We start from the raw sequence: 21,006 nt of genomic DNA, 5'->3' as shown, positions 1-21,006 counted from the left end.
TTAACATTTTTATAATTTTTAGTGCAAGTTGAGAGTAGAGTTTTGGCAAATTTGACTATAGCGTTATAGCAACATTTGCAGCTGGCAGCAAAGAAAAAGTTTTTTGTGGTTCTGAGGTAGGCTTGTAAGAAAGTGTTTTATTTGGAGACAGAGTCCATGTTATCTAGATACAGCCCACACAGTCAAATTTATCTACTAAAATGTTTTTGTACATGTACATTATCGTATAAATACATTTTACACTCCAAATGGTAAGGTCTAAACCCAGGAAATACCAGAATTCTGTGTTCTAGGGGCCCGGTCAATAATAGTGGTATTTTATTTGTGATTTCAGGCTAATTTGTAGACATCGATGCCAAAACTATCTTGTAACATTGCTGCTTTGATGATGTTGATAGGAGCTTCGGAAGTATAAGGAAAATGAGAAGGACACTGAGGTGTTAATGTCAGCCCTCTCAGCCATGCAAGATAAAACGCAGCATCTGGAGAACAGCCTGAGCGCAGAGACGAGAATCAAGCTGGACCTGTTCTCCGCACTGGGGGATGCAAAGCGACAGCTCGAGATTGCCCAAGGTAGGAGAGTGGCGGGCCCAGGTGAGGTGGACGCCTGAGGACGCACCAGGCCCCAGAGAGCAGGGCTCCCTTAGAGCTCAGAACCAGAGGCATTGCAGTTTGCTCTTCAAGTGGTTTGATAAGTGCCCAACATTGACATCTAGGAATCATCCCCTCCCATTCTGCATACATATTTTGAGATGAGAACATGTTAAGTGCAGGGCGTACAGAGAAGAGTATGCGTTTCTATGCCTAAGGAGCTCACAGTGTTGTTAAAGAAATAGAGGACTACAGAGCTGCCGAAAGATGCTGGGGTGCAGCAGTTATGTACAGGGTGTGTGGGAACATAGAGAGAGGCAGGGACTAACCAGACTGGGGAGTTAGGAGGGCCATTTCTCAGGGGAGCTGATGTCTGAGCTGGGTCTTGAATGATGACGAGGGGTTAGCCCAGTGAAGAAGCAGTGTAGTGGGGGGAGGAGGGGTAGAGAGGCTCCTAAACAGAAGAAACAGCCTGGGCCAGGCCAGGTAGGCAGGAGGGTCTGGTGTGTCCAGAGCTGCAGCTGGCTCTGCTTGGTTGCAGCGGAGGTTGTAAGTGAGGGAGTGGTGGGAGGAGAGTCTGCAGAGCAGGCTATTCACTCAGCAGAGATTTATTGAGACCTACTATGTGCCAGGCACTGTGAGAATCCCTGAGGGAACAGAGAGTAACAAGCAGATATATAATATATCAGATGGTGATGGGCACAGTGCAGAAAATACAGCAGTGGTGAGGCAGGGTATGTGGGGCTGCTGGCTTCACATGGTGGTCATGAAAGAACCTTGGAATAGGCAGCATTTGAGCAGACACTGAGAGGAAGGAAGCAAGGGAACCACCTAAAGCTTTGGGGGAAAAACACTTCAGGCGAAGGGAGCATGTGTGGTGTCCAGTGGGGCTGCAGCCTGAGTGACGGCAGAGTTGTCAGAGTCAGAAGTAGCAGGAGCCACATCCTGCCAGCCTTTGTAGCCCATGGAAGGAACTTTGAACTTTACTCTGAGTGACGTGGGAAGCTTTGGAAGGCTTCTGAACAGAGGCATGACATGACCTGATGAACAGAAATTTGGATTTTGTCCAAGAAATTGATTAACCACCAATAGATTACTAAAAAAAATTTTCAAACAGTTGACTTAGTAGAAGGAAAAGAATATTTCAACAGGTACTTGAAGAGCATTCCCACCTACTCTGTATAAAGCATTGTACTAGAAGCTAAAGAGGAGACAAAGATAAACAGGACATAGTCTAGTGGGGGATCCACTAGGGCAGTGGTGCTCAAACTGTTTGGTCTTAGGGACCCCTTTACACTCTTAAAATTATTGAGTATCCCAAGAAAGGTTTCTTCAAGTGGATTATATCTATCAATATTTACCTATTAGAAAGTAAAACTTAAAACTTAAGATAACTTGCTGTACATATTACTTGTTAACATAAATAACATTCTTTTGAGAAATAACTGTATTTTCCAAAACAAAAAAAATTTAATGAGAGAAGTGGCATTGTTTTACATTTAGCAGATCTCTTTAATTTCTGGCTTAATAGAAAATAGTTTGATTCTCATCTCTGTTTCTACATTCAATCTGTTGTAATTTCATTTGTCATGTCATTTCTGGAAGACTCCACTTATGCTCGAGAGGAAGTGAGTGTGAAGAAGGCAAATAATGTCTTAGTACTATTATGAAGATAGTTTGAACCCTGTGAGAATTGCTGCACTAGGGCAAGCCAGGCAGAAAGGCCTGCTGCCATTAGGTAGAGGCAGAGGGCTTGAAAGACCAGAGGAGAGATCAGGGGTGGCTTCATGCGGGAGGAGACATGGAGTGGGCTTTGAAGGATGAATTCTGAGAGCAGAGAATGGCAGAGAAGAACATTGTTACCTGAGGGAATAGGGTAAGTGAAGGAAAGAAAGTGCTAGCAATGTCCAGGTGAGCAGTCCAGTGGCCTCAAGCTGGGGGACGTGGAAGAAGAGAGTGGGAGATTAGGAGGACCGTGAACAAAGCCCTATTAGAGAATGTATTCCGTAGATTTTCAAGAGGAAGGGGGTGACATGTTCTGGCTGTTATTTTGGAAATCTCAGTGTGAAAGGTGGATTTGGAAGGTGAGATTGAGTGGAGGCAGAGAGAAAGCTATCACTATCTTCTCTGTAAGAGCTGATGAATGGGGAGACGAGGATGGTCCAGACAGGGGAGCAAAGGAAAGTGGAGATGCCTGAGGGATCTGGGAGGATGAAGTTTCTGGAACCAAGGAAGAAGAGCAGAACAGATTTAAGGAATGAGAAGAGAGAATGATTTTGGTTGGGATGTTTTAATTTGGGGTTGCTTCCTGGACACCCAGGGGAAAAGTCTTCATCAGTCAGTGAGAATTTGTGGCCTAAACCCCAGAGAGAGGGGTAGAGGTGGGATGTAGAAGTTGTGAGAAGTTAGTGAAGCCATAGGAGTGGCTTGGGATGGCCCAGGTGGTAGAGCAAAAAGAGAACGGAGTTGAGAATCAGGCTTATTAATCTGTGGACTCAAGGAAAGGCATTTACAAAGAAAGTTCCTGGGAATCCTGCTTTAAAGCCAAACTTCTGACCGTACACTGGTTTCTTTGCATGCCTAACTCAGCTCCCTGAGAAGTGGCCACCCCTCTCTGCCTCATCTCCTTCACTTGGGTTTGCAGACTTGGAAGAGATTACCCCCTGCAGTGAAGAGCACCTGGTCTCAGGGTATCCGAGGGGAGCCTGGCCTCCCAGCACAGACTGTGCTTCGTTATCAGCCCAGGAATTCTTGTAAAGCCACAAAGAAGCAAAGGGAACTTCTTTTCCAAAGCTCTGGGAATGTTTGCATGTTACTGATTAAAGAAAGCAAACTTAAACCTGCATGGAAAAAAAAACAGTGGCTCACATTTCAGATACCGTTAGGTATTTTATTCATCTGAGGCTTTTGTTCAAAGGGAAGGAGGATATTTGATGCTAACTTGAAGCTGAGGAGACATGAAGGGAGGCAGAGGAAGCAGTTCCTTTCCACTGCCCTTTGCTGCTGCTGTCCCCACTACTTCCCTCCACTGTCATGCTCAGAATATTCTAAGAAGAACCCAGCTTTGTAATTCAGATCAAACCCCTTGTTGCTTTTCTCCTTCCTACTTTCTATATCATTTGATTCATCCTGGTTCCAAAATGACTTTCATCTCTACTACATCCTTTTTAAAAATATGCCACCACGCTCTCTTACATTTCAAATATATTACCCTCTTCTGTGGGACTCAAAATGAGTGCAGCTCAAATGCGGCCTCCTCCTTTTTTAAGCATTTAAATTTCTGAATGGCTGCTCCTAAGTGTTCTTCCCCTAGTAGACCAGGGAGCTTCAAAGCGTGATGGAAATGGCATGGGCTTTGGAACAGTGTGGTCCTGGGTTTAAATCCTGCTCCACCTCTTAATAACTGAATGACTTGGGCAAGATGTGTAACTTGCCGAGCCTCAGCTGCCTACTGTGCTGGGCAGGAGGGCTATGGTAATGGAGACCAAAGTAGACCCAGGCTCTGCCCTCCTGGAGCTCGTGCCCCAGTGGAGAGATGGTCACACAAATCGTCACCCCGTGAAGAGTTACCAGAGACGGAAGAGTGCGGTAGGCAGGTAGGAGCGCAGACTCGAGCCGACTGCAGAGATTTGAATCCTGGCTCTGTCACTCAACCTCTCTATGCCTCAGTTTCCTCATCTCCAAAGTGGATGATGTTGATGATAATTCCCACCTCATAGGGTTGCGGTGATAAATAAATTAGGATATGTAAGCACTTAGAACAGTGCCTGGCACACATGTGTTAGCTATTGTGCTTATTATCATTATTACAAAGAATAAAGTGACAGAAAGGAAAGTTTAGGGTGCGTTGAGAATCTAGGAGTTTGGGGGAGGGGTAGGGTCTGATTTAGATGGGAGGATCAGGGAAAGCTTCGTGATGAAGTAGAAACAGAAACCTCAAGAGTTAATAACACAGAGAACAGGAGACGCACAGAAAGGGAAGCAGCCTGAGGCAGGCAGGAGCTGGTTGGATCAAGAAGCGAGTGTAGTGAGGGGAGGATGTGCTGTGAGGCCGAGTCGGGCAATGTTACTAACTCGGTCCCCCAAGTGCAGATTGGGCAGTGGGTCTGAGGGGCACTGTGCCAAGAGGCAGGGGCGAGCGATCCGCGTCACCTGAGCACCCCCGGGCCCAGCCGCAGAGCTCCGTTTATTTTCTATAAGAACCGTGGGGCAGTGTATTGTTGTTACTGATTCTGAGGCCTTGGTCGTTCTCTGTTCTTTGCTCTGACACTCAGAAATAGTCCATCCTCCCAGAAAAGTATTCCAGCTCGAGAGGTAGAGCCGTAGTTCAAGGTGGGCACCCTCTTAGGCTGCCGTAGGTGACTGCCGTGCTCAAAACGTGGCTCCTGGAAATTGACCTCTTTGTTTAGTCACACCTACGTGAACAGACTCCCTTTTTACTGTAAACCATGGCCCACAGGCCAAAGTGCTGCCTGTTCTTGTACGGCCCATGGGCTAAGAATGGTTTTTACATTTTTCCATGGTTTAAAGAAAAAACACAACAAAGACAATGTGTGACTCACAACACCTAGAATATATACTGTTTGGCCCTGTACAGGAAAAATTTGCCTACCCTTACAAATCATCAAAGCTGGAGTTGAATCTACTTGAGATTGGCCCAAGAGGGCACTGTGCTGAGTGAGCCCTCCCTTCTCACTAATGGTGGGTCTTTGATCTTTCAGGACAAATTCTTCAGAAAGACCAGGAAATCAAGGACCTAAAACAGAAGATCGCGGAAGTCATGGCTGTTATGCCCAGCATAACGTACAGTGCTGCCACCAGCCCCCTGAGCCCCGTTTCCCCTCACTACTCTTCCAAATTTGTGGAGACCAGCCCCTCTGGACTCGATCCCAATGCCTCTGTTTACCAGCCCCTGAAGAAATGAAGGCCCACTGTGGTTTTGCCCAAACGTTTGGTTACCAGAAGGCATCGCAGAGGAGCGTCTCTGGCAGTCAAGATAAAAAAAGTTTATATTGTATTTTGTGGGACTGTATATGTTGTCCTTTTTAAAAAGGGGGGAAAAGATAACACCCAAGTCTGATTAGAACTGCCCATCAGTTTTTCTTGTAAATTTTTAGAAGACCTCACAGAACTTTGCAGTTTATTTTTCTCGGCCAATACATTAAAACCATTCTTGGATTTCAAGTAGCCAATTTTGCCTTTTATGTATTCTTACAGTTTCCTCTTGAAGAAAAAAAAAGCAGAATTTTTGCTTCTCAACCCTTTATTTTTGTTTGGTCTTATTTTGTTGTTAAATAAGCAAGCCTAACCTGCACATTGGATTCACGTGGGATGATAATGGGAACTTTTAGTTTTTAGAGTGAGAGGGTTAAATAACCTAACCCAGCTTTGATTTTATAGCTGCATTAAAGAAGATGATTATTGATATTATAGAAAACAGAAGTCAATTACCTCTTCAAGGAGCAAACACATTCAAGGAGTGTCATTTCAGCTGAGGTGATGAGACTAGCTGTGAGAATGTCACAGGGGTTGTGTTAGAAATGTTTATATTCCCATCGGTGTGTTTAGTCCTAGAAAATTGCCAGCCGCAGTCTTGTTCACAGTGCCTTGGGAAAAGACATTTCAAGAGGAAACTTGGTGATTTGAAACTATTTTCCCCCTTTACCATCATCCCTCTTCTCTCTGTATCAAGCTCACTGCGGATCCCGCTGTAAAACCGGTGGGTAGCTGGGCTGTTGTTTCCACCACGGCTGCATCTTCCGTTTCCTTTCTTAGCAAGCACCACCGTGTTCTGGACTTGTCCCGAGGCGAGCACCTTGGGAGGGGAGCTGGGCGGTGTCAGTGTACGCGAGACTGCGATGACAGCTAACAAAAGCTGCGGTTCTCGGTTTTGTTTTTTCTTTTTAATTTCATTTCATTTAACTGTGCTTTCCACTGCTCATCATCTTGTGTTTGTCGCTTTAAAGGAAACTTGATTATTCCTCAGCTCTTGTGCCAAGGAGGGTTTTTTTTTTTTTTAAGAGTTTTCAACTCAAAACTCTGCACAAAGATCTCAGTTTCAAGTGTATATTGCACATTGGTAGAAAAGTGCTTGCACAGGCAACTTTTGGAAGTGTTTAAGAGTCAGGGTGGGGGGAGGGGCTGGGAGAGGGCGGGGCAAAGCAAAATTGTATTTGGAAACTAGGAAAATTAAGAAACCGAATAGATTGGTTTTGCTTCCTTGCCATGGATTCTGGAAGGACATAGTTCTTCTAAAATTTCCTGTTGATTGGCATGTACGTCTCATTTAAAGCAAATTAAGTAGGATAAGCAAGTCAGTCAAATAGAAGTATTAAAAAGAATCATCCTTTTAATTACAGATCTTATTTTGGGATAAAAAACTTCTAGCTTTAGCCAGGTGTGCATGTTGCTGCCATTTTGCATTTTTGAATCATCTTGTGTAATTGTCACCATGAAAGTGTTACTCAGAATTGTCATGGGTTTTTCTCATCTTTGTGCAAAAACATGGAAAATTGTCATTGACTGTGTTGAGGTTTCCCCCATTTTGCTGCCTTTTGGGACACTATTTTCTTTAAATATTTGGTCTTGGCTGCATTCTTTTTTTTTCCCCTGTGGGGTTCAAAAGAATAAACGTTTTGTTACAGATAAAACTAGTTTTCTGCCTTTTTAACTTTTCAGGAGGGCACCGTAAGGTAGATTGTTCTGAATGGGCCTTAGATTGCTGCTCTTGTTCTCCCTCATCTCAGCAGCGTCCGAGCCTCAGCCTTGGGGAGCAGATAGTCCATCCAGGGTTTCAAGCTGGTTTTAGCTCTAGTCTTACTTAAGACACATCCATTCTCACTCTCTCTCCCTCCGCCTTCCTCCCCCTCCTCCCTCCCCCCGTCCCTCTTTCTCTTGGGTATCTGATTAGAACCTAGGCTGACTTGTTTTCTGGTACAACCCTCCTTTCCTAAAAAAGCAAGTTAGGGGTGGGATTGGAAGGTAGCTGAGAAAACTTAAGAGCACATTTCCTCCCTATTTTCCAGAATCTTTTTGGGCCACTTTGTGGCCAATACCTTGTTGGGTTTCTTATCTCCTACAGATCCTGAACTGACCTCCAAGGTAACCACTTCTATAGTCCTCCCTTGTTTCTAGAAGCTGTGTCTGTTTTCATCTGCTGAGAAGCCAGCTGCCTCTCCTGGCCCATTTTCCTCTCTTGGGCATTGTTACAGTTGATCTTGGCTCCAGTTCTGGAAAATTCTGCTCTTGGCACCTCACCCTCCGTCCCTATTGCTGGATAGCCTTCCTGAGTCTTGGCCATTTAGGCTCTTGCAGACTCACCACTCTTAGTACCATGAGCAGAGTTCCCCAGGGGAAACGCCTTGGCTTGGCTTTTGCCTTTGCCTTCCCTGAAGGAATGTGTCTGCCTACAGCATTCCCATTGGCACATTCTTTTTCACCAAGGAACTCTCCAGTTGTCTTTGTTATTTTAGGCCCATTGTAAAGTGCTTCTACGTCTTAGTACATTATAATTTATTACATGCCATAAAGCAGTGTTTGCCCTTCTGGATGGTTAAATATTTACAGAAAAAGCAGGCTGAGTATCTTTTGACTGGCTGAATAACCTCTCTTTATTGACATCTCCCAGCTTGACATAAGGAAACAGCTGTCGTGTGTCCATTCTCTTGGTGTTAATCTTTCCAAGAGACCCTATAAAATGAGAATGAACAATTCCTCATGGCTCTTGGCCTGAAGGAAAGGAAGAGTCCTTTCTCTCACCCTCCCAGTTCCCCATGCTTACCCGGCTATATTCATCTAGCTGTGGCAAGCCACCTGGGAGGACAGAACATTTCTAACAGCTGCTATCAGATTGCTTCTTGTGAAATTCACATCACACCAGAGGGAGGTAAAGAGGTAAACCGGAACCTACCGCAAGGCCAATTCATGAAGTCCAACTAGTAAACTGTTTTCAAGGGGGCTGTGCTAGCTGGACGCGGTTAGGTCCAGCTCTGAGACCTATGAATGCCTGGTTTTCTGTGACTCGCGATGTTTACTGCTGAGCTGGCTTCTTCACAGGCCCGCAGCACTTGCCCGAGGGCATCCGCCTCTCTCAGGGCCCTTGTCTCCTCCAGGCCATGCGGAACCCTGTGGCATGGGCAAGCCCTCTAGATGGAGATGGCAGTTAGCTCCCAGCTTTGTCGCCACCGGCTCTGTGACTCACCTCTCTGGGGTGGCTGTCACTTCCTCACCTTTAAGGAGTAGTATCCTTTGCTGCCCTGCTTGCTGGAAGGAGTTGCTATGGGAACTGGGTGAAATGACACAACAGAGTGCTCTGCAAACTATCCGGGCCTGCCACATGGAAGGCCAGCACTGCAGCCAGGAGTTGTGGTGAGGCAGGGACCTGGCGGAGAATTCCTGTCCCTGGGGCTCGCTCCATCCCCCACAGCCTGGCTCATCACAAGTGTGGTCCCAGACTGAAGGCCAGCAGCTTCAGCATCCCCTGGGAGCTCTTCCCCAGACCCCGCCCCCCATCTTAATCTGCATTTAACAGGATCTCCAGGTCATTCGGTTGCATGTTAGTTGTTTAGAAGCCCTGTCCTGAGCCGACTCTCCTAACTTGAAGACTCAGCACTGTCACTCTCTTCTAGTTCAGAAAAAGCCAACGCTCAGGCTTTGACAGTTCAGAATTAAGAGCTTAATTGATTAGGGGCAAGCTGGAGATGAAGAACTCGAAGCCTTATACATTTTGCTTATCATCCCCTCCCCCACCCCCGTTAGAACGTAAGCTCTGCGAGGGCAGGGATGTTTGTTTGTTTATGGCTGTAACCCCAGAACCCAGGACAATGACTGCCACATAGTAGGTGCTCATTAAGTATTTACTGAATGAATAGGTCAATTAATAGATGAGATGAAATAGAAACAGATTTCATGTAATCTGAAATACTGTGCCGTAACCGAATCAGCCCCTCTCTGTAATAGTACTATTAGAATGACTATTAGTGACTATTATGACTATTAGTATAAACAGAACTGTTTCTAGAAGGAGAGGGGAAAATTTGAAGTGGTGCATTTGCTGTGACATTTTCTATCTGCCTGTCTCTGGTGTCTGCTGAAACCTTGTTTTTTTGGGTCAGATTTTCTCTACAAATGCCTGCTTGACTTAGCCAGGTGCAAAGATTTCCTAAACAGCTGGATGCACTGAGAACGGTCACTCCTCTGCCAGGGAAGCCTCGCAGAACGGGGCCTAGCCATTCTTCCCCCGCTGGAGCCTTCGACCCGATTGCCCCAGGACCGCTGCATCTTGAGTCAATGTGGGGATTTTTCATTTTGACAGTAATGGAATTATAAAGCATTTCCTCTAGGAAGGTATCTGGTTAAATGAATGTCTCGAGGATCTCCTTCCCTCTGACCAGGTGGCCACACTTCCTTTCTTGCCTCCCTCCTTCCTTGGGCTTTCTGGGTTCCTGCTTTATTTCTGTCTCAGGGTTTGCTTCTCATTCCTCTGCCTTTGCCTGAGGTTCTAGTCTTAAATCTCCTCAGGATGGCCTTGCTGGGGCCCTGGGCTCACCCTGCCTTTATACCTCTGATCTCTGTCCTAAGAATCCCAGGCTTAGCGTCACACAATGTGGTGTGGCCTTTTAAGCCCTATCCAAGAAGTGTGGACTGGTTTGCCCTGGGAGATGGTCCATTCTGCCCCTATTCTCCAGTTCTGCAGCCTCCAGACGCCTTAGGGTGGAGAGGGAGGTGGGACCAAGTGTGGGCAGGACCTTTGTGTGGTGGCCCTGGCCTGGCCCCAGTGCCTTCAGCATCGTCAGTTCCTCGCTGTTCTCTTTCCTTTTGTTCTCAGAGGCCTAAGCTCTTTTGGCACAGTATCTGGTACCAGGCCTATACTTATCTAGAACAATGGTTCTCAAACTTGAGGTTCAGCAGAACCACCCGAATGGCTTGTTAAAACACAAATTGCTGGGCCCCAACCCCAGAATTTCTGATTCAGGAGGTCTGGGGTAGGGCCTGAAAAACTGTGTTTCTAACAAGTTCCCAAGTGAGGCTGGGTCCTGGGACCCCACTTTGAGAACCACTGACGAGAGCGAGGGCTGGCCCGGGGGCCAAGCCCTGCCTGAAGCCATCCCCTCCAGCTGCCACCAGAGGGCACATGCGACCTGAGTGAGAGGTCTGTTCTCACCTCCAGCTGCCGGCTCTGCTGGCCAACAGAGGTTCTTCCCTAAGGCCTTCTTTCTTTCTAATTGTAACTTTTGTTGTTATGTATAAGGAAGAAGAAATATTGATCTGAAAAATAAGGTGGGTTCTCCAAGTCTGTCTCTGACAAATAAACGTCTGATGGACCAGCCTTTTGAAGGTGTTGAATGTCCCAGCTTTCAAGAAATGGAACGCTGTCCCCACGGGAGAAGGCCTCCCGGCCCTCCCTCAGCACACTGAAGTAAGGACCTTCTTTCAGAACGTCCTGGAATCATTAACTATTCAGAACCCAAGGGGCAGATAAGATTATAGGTGATTTTTATTCTCCTTTTTATACTTTACTGTATATTCCAAATTTTCTACAATATATTACTTTTATAATAAAAAACAATAATGGTTTTTAAAACACATTTTAAATGTAATTAAAAGCCAAAACAACAAAAAAGCCAACACCCCCCAAGGGGGGAGTTGGGGTGAGCAGCTTGGGTTAAAGGGAACCCCCAGCTGGAACTTGCCCCCCATTCTGCTTGTCGGCTCCACCCAGCTCTCTACCTGAGGTGGGGCGAGTGGGACCACAGGAGGCCGCATGCTCAGGAAGGCTGCAACCCAGGGACAGACGGCTGCCTGTGAGGGCTCTGTCACCTCTCTGGTTCACCTGTCACTGGAGCTTGTGGCGATGCCCCAACCCAAGCACAGCGCCAAGTCACATTCAGTGCTGCTGTCCTCACGCACCAGGGCTTCCCAGGGCCACGTGGGTGGGAGCAGGGCAAAGATATTAAAACTTAAAAACCTTAGAGAGGTTCCTACTTAGCGGCCTACAGACATGTTTTGTTTGACCTGCATAGAATTGAATAAGTTTGCTCTAACATTGACAAATTAGGAGATTTCACATTACCCAGATTTTTTTGTTTTCTGCTGAACAATCTGCAGATCTGGCATCTCACTGCTGGCATCCCTCTCCATGCATGCAGAGCGTGGAGGAGGCCTCAGGTCTCAACCCTGGGTGCTCATTAGAATCACCTGAGGAGCTCTTAAAAACACCCGTGTCCAGGGCCCACCCCCAGAGAGCCGGATTTAACTGGGCTGGGGTGGAACCTGGGCATTGTTTTTGTTTGTTTGTTTGTTTTTAAACTCCCCAGGGGGTTCTAATGTACAGTTGGGGTTGAGAAACTGGGAACTAGAGGGTAGTAAGAGGAAGCCTCAGGCCCTGCTGGGGCCCGGGGCCTCGGAGGATGTGTTGTGGCCAAACTGAGATGTGAGGGAGGCTGGTCTGTCTGCCCGCCTCCCCTGTGGAGACCCTGGCCGGCTCTCTTCTTCCTTCTGGCCCCTGGACTTCCCTCCAGGCCCTTGTCCTGGATTCCCCTTGCCGACCACATTTATCACACTGATTTAAATTGTTAGCCCTCTGGTTTCCAAAAAGAAATTCTGTTAGCATCATCTCAAATTTGTTGTTATTATGCGTTCTTTTCTTATCTGAGGTTTTTTATACAGCAAGCCATAGAAATGGACAGTGGCCAGGATAAACCCAAAAGGGAACTAAGTGGAAAGGGATGGGGCGAGCACTACAGGGTTGTCTGGAAGCTGGAGAAGCCAGCTGGGGCTCCCGGAGGCAGGGGCTGCTCAGCGGGGCCTGTGCCCTGCCCCCAGGGTGAAAGGTCCAGGACCCAGCCTCTCTCCAGCAGGAGTCTCGGGAGACTGTGGCAGACGTGTATTACTGCTCCCGATTATCCCTTCCATCCCCACTGAGAGGACTGTACATCCACCCTCCTGGGTGTCAGAATCGGCTCATGGAAGGCGAGTGGACATCACATGTGCCAGATCTGAGCAGAAGCTTTAAATGCACCTGAGTGGTCCAGGTCAGCCTCCTCCTCTCTGCCAGGAGAACCGTATTTCCCAGGGAGGGGCCACACCTGGCTGAGAGCTGAGCAGAGTCAAAGCCAACCCTCAGACCCGTGAGCCAAAAATATGTTATTGGTGTAAGCCACTGAGCTCTGGGGCTGTTACGTTAGCACAGCAGAAGCTGACACACACAGAGGAAGAGTCCAGGCTTGAGTCCTATGTCCTCCCCTTGGCTGAACCCTGGAGCCAAGTGGAGAGCAGGAGCCTGGGGAAGGAGATGCTGGGCCCCCTCAGTGTCATGGTGGGAGACAGAGCCATGTCCCCCGCCCCAGGCTGCACACATAAACAGAGAGGTTCTTACAAAAGAGAAACCAGGGTGCTGCTGGGCTGCGGACAAGGAAGCCCACCAAGGGCCACCACACCAGCAGTTCCAGGAGCCCAAGCCCAAGGCAGTGAGTGCTGGCCTTCCCGCCACCAGGCCCCTGTCATTATCTTCCTCTCCCACGAGCTCCACGGTTTAAGGATTTTGCTAATAAACAAAAGCAATTACATATATTAATTCATTACTACCAGTATCGTATTACTCCAGGGTGTAGCTGCTCATAGAACTTCTGATCTACCACCTGGGCCAGTGGAGCCAAAAAGCAAGAGAATTCAACCTTTCAAGTCACCTGTGCAGCCTTTTTGAAATATCAAAAATAGCTCTGAGAGTCTGTTACAACTTCCCAGGCCTCTATCTGTCTGGGCCCACAGGTGGGAAGTGACAGCTTAATATGCTCCCTCTCCTGAGAGTGTGTCATTCCAGCAGCTGACACTGGAAGCCACAAATGCCCTCAAGAACCAAAGGAATTGGCCCAGCAGGAGCACTTCAGGCGCAGTGGCAGGCTGGTGCAGCCCACACCGGGGGCCTTCCGTCAGGGAGGCCCTGTGGGTAAGGCCGCTCTGCTGGCTGATGGACCCCGACTCTGAATAATCGGAACTCCTTGTGAGAGCAGAGGGGTTTGGTGTGACCCCGTCCCCAGGACGCTTTCTGCTGCACAGAGCCTGGGCCAGGTTTCCTACAGTCTCTGTGCCTCCCTTTCCTCATCCATCAAATGGGGGTGATGAAAACAGTCCCCAGGTCACAGGGTGGCTGTGAGAATTCAGTGAACCAGGATCCGCTGGGCACTGGGCTGGTTAGCACTTGACCTCACCCATCGCTTCACTGGTCCTCATGGCTGTTTTAGGAGGAATGTGCAAGAAGCGGGCTGGGGAGTTGGTTGCAAGGATGATATGAGCTAATGCATGTAAGTCTCAAAGCTCCTTTAAATGGCCGTGTGTGTGTGTGTGTGTGTGTGTGTGTGTGTCTGCATCCACCTTCCCTCCCCCCAGGTGATCTCGCCTCCCCAGGTTTCAGAGTTCCAAATTCTGTTTCTTTGCTGATGACTCCCACATTCCTGATCTCCAGCTTAGACCTCGCTCCTCAGCTGCAGACTTGTGTTTCCAGATCCCGGACATCTCCTCTGGGAGGTCTCATGGGCATCTTTGACTCAGTGTGTTTCAGCTGAGTTCCTCATTTCCCCCAAACCTGTCGTCCTCCATCCTTCCGGTTGCTCAGGCTGTCCCTGGATCCTCCCTGACTCCTCTCTTTCTCTCACACCCCACATGTAATCTGTCAGCAGATCTGGTCAGCTCGCCCTAGAAAATATTTCCAGAACTTGACCCGTTCTCACCTCCTCCACTGCTACCATCTTGGCTGACCCACCTCCTCTCTCACCTGGACTTCTGCAGGAACCCCCTCACTACTCTTCCTGCTTCAGCCCTTGCCCCACATGGTCCAGTTTCAACAAAGCAGCCAGAGAGATGCTGTCAGAACATAGGTCAAATGGCGTCAAAGCCCCCAATGGTTCTATATCCACCTCAGAGCAAAGGATAGAGGGCTTAGCATGTCCCACCAGCCTGTACACAACACATCCTCCACCTACCTCTCTGACCTCCTCTCCTCCCACTCCCCCTTGAACAGAGCCTCCTTGCTAATCCCACCAGGCACACTCCTGCCTCAGGACCTTTGCATTAGCTGCCCCCACCTTTTTTCAAATAAACATTCTATTTTAGAATAGTTTTAGATTTACAGAAAAACTGATAAGAGAGTACAGAAGTTCCTGTATACCCCACACCCAGTTTCCTCTATTATTAAACATCTTACATTAATTTGGTACATTTGTTACAATTAATGAACCAATATTGATACATTACTATTAACTAAAGGCCATCCTTAATTCAGATTTCCTCAGTTTTTCCTGATGTCCCTCTTTCAGTCCCAGGATCCCATCCAGGAAACCACGTTACATTTTGTCATGTCTCTTTATGCTCCTCTTGGCTGTGACAGTTCTATTCTTTCTTTTTCGAATGTCTGACTCATTTCCTTACCTCCTTCTGGTCTTTACTCAGTTACCTTCCCAATGAGCCCTTCCCTGACCAGCTAAGCAAGCAGTCTCCATCCCCCTTCTCTGCTTTATTCTTCTCAGTGTTCATTACTATTGATCATATTTTTAACTTTTACTTATTTTGTGGTTTGTCTCTCTGCCCTGACAGAAATGGCAGCACCATGAAGGTAGGGATTTGGGGCTGCTCTGCTCACTGCTGTATCCCTGGCACCTAGTATTGTGCCTGGCACACAGTAGGTGCTCAATAAATGTCTGCTGGATGAAAGAACGAGCGCTGGAATCTGACTGGAAGCCTGATCCTCTTTCCATCCATCTTCTGCGCTCCCTCCCGATAAGAAGAGAAAATCTCTCTGAGCACTTCCCGGGAGCCGTACCCCGTGTCCATCTACCCTCCTTTACTCCCACAACCATCCCGACGGGTTGGGCGAGTTGTCTTGCCCTCATGGCCAAGGAAACTGAGGCTCAGACAGGCAGGGGCCCACAGGCAGGGAGTGGAGAAGCCTCTGTCTTCCTGGAATCTACCAGCCTCCCTGAGACGCACATCTGGTCCAACCTGGGATTCCCCCGTCGTTAGAGGGAGGGGCTTGTGCCCAGGCTGGCAGAGGGAGAGCCATCCAGCCCAAGCGGGACTCGTGCACGTTCAAGGAGCGGTCTAGCGGGCAGGGGGCGCTCCTGGCCTTGCCTCGGTTGGACCCTCGCCACGGCTCTGTGCAGTGAGCAGACTGGGCCGCGTCCAAGCTCGCACAGCCGACGGGGGAGGAGCTGGGCGGGGAGGCAGGTTTCCTGGCTGGCGGGGCCCGCAGCTCCCTTGAGTGAGGAGGGGATTTGTCTGCAAGATCCCAGCTTCAGGCAACAGGAGCGAGTGGGCAACTGTGGCGTCCCCCCGGCCTCTACAGCCTTCTTCCACCGGACCCTGCCTTTCCTTAGGGGACTCACGTCTCATCTTCCTAACCTGCTCGGTGGCTGGAATCTACAGCGCCTACTTCCGGGGCGGAGTCAATCCGCCAATGGCATCCGTCAGACCACCCTGATTGGTTCAGGGGTGGAAACGCACCCCAAGGAGGACCAATGAGATGCGAGGAGACATCGCCGGCTTTCAGAGGAGGAGCGCCTCCCTTCTCCCACCCAAACTGCCGCGTGGTGCGAAGACCTGAAGTCCCGGGTGGCCGAGCCCATTTTCGGCAGGCTGTCGCGGGCTGTACACGAGGCCCTGGGTAAAGAACCTCACTCAGAGGCTGGCCAGGGTGAAGAAGGGAGACGGGGCGGCCCTCGCCCCCTGGTGCTCACTGACCACAGCGCCTAGCACGGGCTGGGGGTCCCATGGATAACGGGCATCTAGCTGCAGGAAACTTTTCCTGAGTAAATGAACGGATGGATGAATGATGCCTGCCCTCATCTCCCCATCCCAAATGTCTCTAAGCCTCAGTTGCCTAATGTGTATAACGAGCGTAATAATAGTATCTACCTCCTAGAATTATTGAGGGAACTAAATGAATTAATATGTCTGGCATACAGTAGGTACATAACAAACGTCCATTATTTTTATTATCATCATCATCGTCATTATGTCGCTCTGGGAGCCTCAATTTGCTCATCTGTGAAACAGGAATTCATTTATTTATTCAACAAACTGCTGATCATCATCCAGGTGCCAGGCATTGTGGTTAAGATCTGGGACAGTTACGGAGATGAACGGGCCATGGTCTCTGCCTGCAGGAATTAGCCTTCTGGAGTGGCAGGCAGTCAAGAGTTAACACCCAGTGGGAGGAGAGCCACGGTATATGGAAAGTCTACTGTACAGACGTGGGGTGACCTGGGGTGGTGAGCAGCTACCTCCAGAGTTGGGCTCCTTGAGGTGAGGGACGGGAGCTGACCCCATGTCCCCTGCTCTTTCCAGTACATCGAGTTGGCACGAAAACATTTGGGATGGGCTCTAGTTGTTGACCTGAGCCAGACAGAAAAGGGAAGATAGACCACCAGAGAGCCCAAGGTTTAGGGTAGGTAGATAGAAAAAAGTTAAGGGTCAGGGAAGAATGAATCAAGTTGTATATCTGATATTTTTCCCCTAAAATGTTATCTTAATTTTTAAAAATTATGTGAAATAGTGTATAAATCTGATTCTATAGACTTTTATCTTTTTTGAAAAATGAGGGAAATTTTTGTTCTCATGGAGGTCCAATATCTGATATGGGCAGCCAAATTACACCGCCACCTGGTGGCAGCATACTAAAGTCACAGGTTTGTTTTATTTTGTTGGAGAGAACAAAACACTGGAAGCTCAATTTTTGGACATGAACAAAGCCACTTCCCCCTTTCCTCTTCTCCCCACCCCTTTGCTAAAACCCAGCTTCCATAGTTGAAGCTCCCAAGTTCCAAGCTTTTTGCCTGAGCCACACCTGCTCCTCCTCCCTGCCTCTTGCCCTTCACCAGCCCTGGAGAGCCTCAGGCCCGTTTTCCCTCCAGCTCTAAGTCGGTGCTAACACCTCCGCAAGCCCTCAGCCCAGCCCCCAAGGGGACTGTGGGAAGAGGGAGAGATTGAAGAGCCCAAGGGTAATGGTTAAGAGTACAGATGCTACAGTTGGACTGATGTGGGTTCAAATCCCCACTGACCACTTGTTGGTTATGGGTCTCTGGACCTCTCTAAGGCCTCACTGAGCCTCAGTTTCCCCATCTGAAAAATGGGATGGAGTTTGAATTCAACAAGAGACTTCTTGTACTTTTTACTACCTGTCTTTCTACTTCTTTTTCTACAAGAGCTGGAGTGGGCAGAGACCAAGAAATGACAGGGAGGAGTGGGACGGAGAGGAGCATGGAGTCACCTCCATTGCAGTTCCCCTCTTGGGGCCCCTCTCCAGAAATGGTGAAGGCCTGTCCCTGCCTGGAGCTCCCTCACAGTCTCCCTCCCGGGCTCCCCTCCCCATCGTAGTCCGTCCAGTTCCCTCTTCCAGACTTCCTCAGAGCCTGGTCCCTAAGACCCCGCACCATCTTATAATCCACTTAGTGCTGAAAGGGCAGTGACTGAGCAAAGATCCGTTGGCCCCTCCATGGGGTCCAGAGAGGGCAATGCTTAACCCTCTCAAATGGCTCACAAAAGATAGTGTCCAGGCGCTCAGGAAGGGGGGAAGTTTCGGAGCTGGGCTTCCCCAATTTTGGCAACCGCCAGAGCCCAGGCCGGAAGCTTAGGATACCAGCCTTCAGCCTGATGCTGATGCTGCCTGGATCTTATTTTGTGGCCTTGGACAAGTCACTTACTCTGTTGAGCCTTGATTTCCCCATCTGTAAAAGGGAGCTCTCCATCTAGTCCAGCTCCAACGACGTGGCCGCTGGGGCTGCTGAAGGGGTGGGCAGGGTTGGGGTGTCTTCTCCCCTCCCTGCCTCCTTGGGGAGCCCCAGGACCCTGCTTGGCGGAGGAGGCACTGTTTCCCTGGGGAAGTGGATCCTGGGGGGGGCCCTGTGATGCTCCCCCACGCTCACTGTGGGCAGCCGGTGCTAAGTGCTGTATTAATTATTACCAACTCCCCCTGGGAGGCAAATTCAAAGTGAGGTCACCATGGTAACTCAGACAGTTGCAATGTGACCAAATTTTGAAAGTGCTCAACATGTTCCAGGCAAATTACCTCTCTGTGGAAGAGAAAAGAATGGGGCCTCAATCCCACACCTCAGTGGCCTGAGGAAGAAAAGCCCAGGAGTTCCCGCGGGGCCTGGAAGTTTCTACAAGAGAGAGTGAGGCAGGGGCAGGGCACGGAGATGAGAGCTCCTGCCTCGAGAGGCCAGAGCAGAGCTGGAAATGACCTCCGGGGTCCTGAAGGAGGCCTGGCCAGAGAGGCCGAGACCCTGGGTTATAGGCCCAGCTCTGCACTGTCTTGTCTGCAGCCCAGGCTGGTGCCTCAACCACTCTCGGCCTCCAGTAAAGCCTCACGCAGCACGTATCTCTTCAAGGATCAAAGAGATGAGCCAGTGGACTGTTAACCTCTGGAGGGCCAGGGGGTTTTGCTAATCAGGCCTCCAAGGCAGAGAGACCTGGATCCAAATCCCACTTCTGCCACTCAGCAGCTGTGCAACCTTGGGCCGGTGACTTTGCCCCTCTGAGCTTTGGCTCCCTTACCTGTGAGAGCGGGGCTAATAGTAATCCCTCCCCCTCTGGGTGGTCGTGAAGTTTAAATAAAATCCTCCATAGAAAGTGCTCAGCATGCAACCTGTACACAGTAGGTGCTAATGTCATCATTGTTGCTGCCACTTAATGTGTCCCATGTGCCAGGCTCTGAGTTGAGCAAGTTACACGTGATCTAACATGAAATCCTCACCACTTTCCTCCCAGGAGATGGTTGCTATCATTAACCCCACTTTACAGATGTGGGAACTAAGGTTGGCAAGGTGAGGCGACTTGCTGAGGTGCACAGACTCCCATGGGGTGGGGCCTGATTCTGACCCGGGTCAGTCTGCCTCTAGAACTCAAGCCCCTAACTGTTCACTGCACGGTGTGAGGATGAAATGAGACGTGTTGAGTGCCCAACACAAGTGCGTGGCACACAGTTGGTGCTCATTAAATAGTGGGCACCCATAGGCACCTCCAGGTTTTGTGCCACAGCCACTGAATTGCCCCTGACCCCCGTCTTTTGGGGCTTGGGAATCTGGATCTGGTTGATTCAGAACTTCCACGGCTCAGGAGGTGATGGGGGAATTAGAGGCAGAGACCCAAGAGCAGGTCCCCTCTTCAGGCCACTGCCCACAGGGGTGCCCGTGGCTATCTGCATGACAATGGCCCTGCCTCATCCTCTTCACTGTCCCTGGTCCCTGCTGCCCTCACTCTGTGGGGACACAGATGGCCAGGGGCTACCTCTGACCTCATCCACCCTAGCTGCTCTCTGGCCTTGCACAGCCCCACCTACCCTTTCCTGCTGGGTCAGCATCCACCCCACCCTGCCCTCCAGCCACCCTCAGGCAGAACTGGGTTTCCCAGGACAGAATGAGGTCAGGCCTGCCAAGTGATAGATGGATTTAATAACCAGCCATTCCTACCACCTGCCCATCTGCCCTTCACTATCCCAGGCCCGTGGAGGGTCCAGAGTCAGCCTCATCAGTCAGGGGAGAGCTGTCAGAGGGGTGGAGACCACACTCCCAGCCAGTGCAGGGCAGTCCGGGAGCCCAGAGCAGCTCAAAGCTGAAAATGGGATATGGACACCCCAGGTTTAGCCCTTCTCCTTGGTGGTGGTATGGCCTTGAGCAAACCACTGCTCTTCTCTGAGCCTCAGTTTCTCCATCTGCAAAATGGAGTAAACAATCCCCACCGCCAGCCTCCTGGGGTCGCTGTAGGCACGGAGCCAGTAGCAGGTGGATCTCACTTTCTGAATCTCCGTGCACGTGGAAGGCGTGTTCTGGTTCCTGATCAACTTGGCTGCTCTCTGGGTGGGTTCCCCCAGAAGCAGACGCTGAGACAAGGATGAGAGAAGTCCCCTGGGGCGGTGATCCCTAGAGGCACTGGTGGCGGAGTGAGGCAGGGAAGGAAAAATCCAATTCAGGGTACGCTAGTGAGCAGGCTGCAGCGGGGACCACCAGGGCTCAGCCCTTCTGGAGAGTTGCAGGAGATGGGGTAGAATGGGCCTCAGATTTGTCCTAATCAAGAGATGAGGAGGCTGGGCTATTCGTCCACCAGCTCCCATCCTCCTTTGGTTGAGAACTGCTCCAGACACATCAGCATCCTAGCACTTCCGGCCTGTGACGGCTGAGCGTGCCCTCTGGCCAGAGGAAGCCCTCGGAGTCGCAGGAACTCACATAGGAGGCCGTCCCGGGCACGGCGGTCCTGAGGTCCTGAGGGGGATGCAGGCAGGGCTCCACACACGATCTTGTGTACTGTTCTCCTCACGTGGACCTTATGAGGGAGGTACTATCATTGGCGCCATCTGGCAGATGAGGAATCTGAGGCTCAAAGAGGTGACATTCACTTGCCCAAGGCCACTCAGCTCAGAAGGAGGAC

The 21,006-nt window shown here is 49.6% G+C and overlaps 1 protein-coding gene across 1 annotated transcript in view; it reads left to right on the top strand.

The window, feature by feature from the left end:
* The window catches only part of MACO1 (macoilin 1), a 53,053-nt gene extending 47,278 nt beyond the window's left edge, over window positions 1-5,775 (top strand). Inside the window, exons 10-11 of the mRNA XM_087446549.1 lie at window positions 399-573; window positions 5,313-5,775. Of these exons, the coding sequence (XP_087302675.1) occupies window positions 399-573; window positions 5,313-5,515 (378 nt within the window). The 3' untranslated portion in view covers window positions 5,516-5,775. The remainder of the gene's footprint in view (window positions 1-398; window positions 574-5,312) is intronic.
* Window positions 5,776-21,006: the final 15,231 nt, after the last annotated feature.

The sequence above is a fragment of the Ceratotherium simum genome, chromosome 22, assembly GCF_057802395.1.
Source record: "Ceratotherium simum simum isolate JZ-2026a chromosome 22, ASM5780239v1, whole genome shotgun sequence".
Taxonomy (NCBI): domain Eukaryota; kingdom Metazoa; phylum Chordata; class Mammalia; order Perissodactyla; family Rhinocerotidae; genus Ceratotherium; species Ceratotherium simum.
Note: the sequence above shows the minus strand (reverse complement) of the source record. Positions and strands in the feature narration are given on the sequence as shown.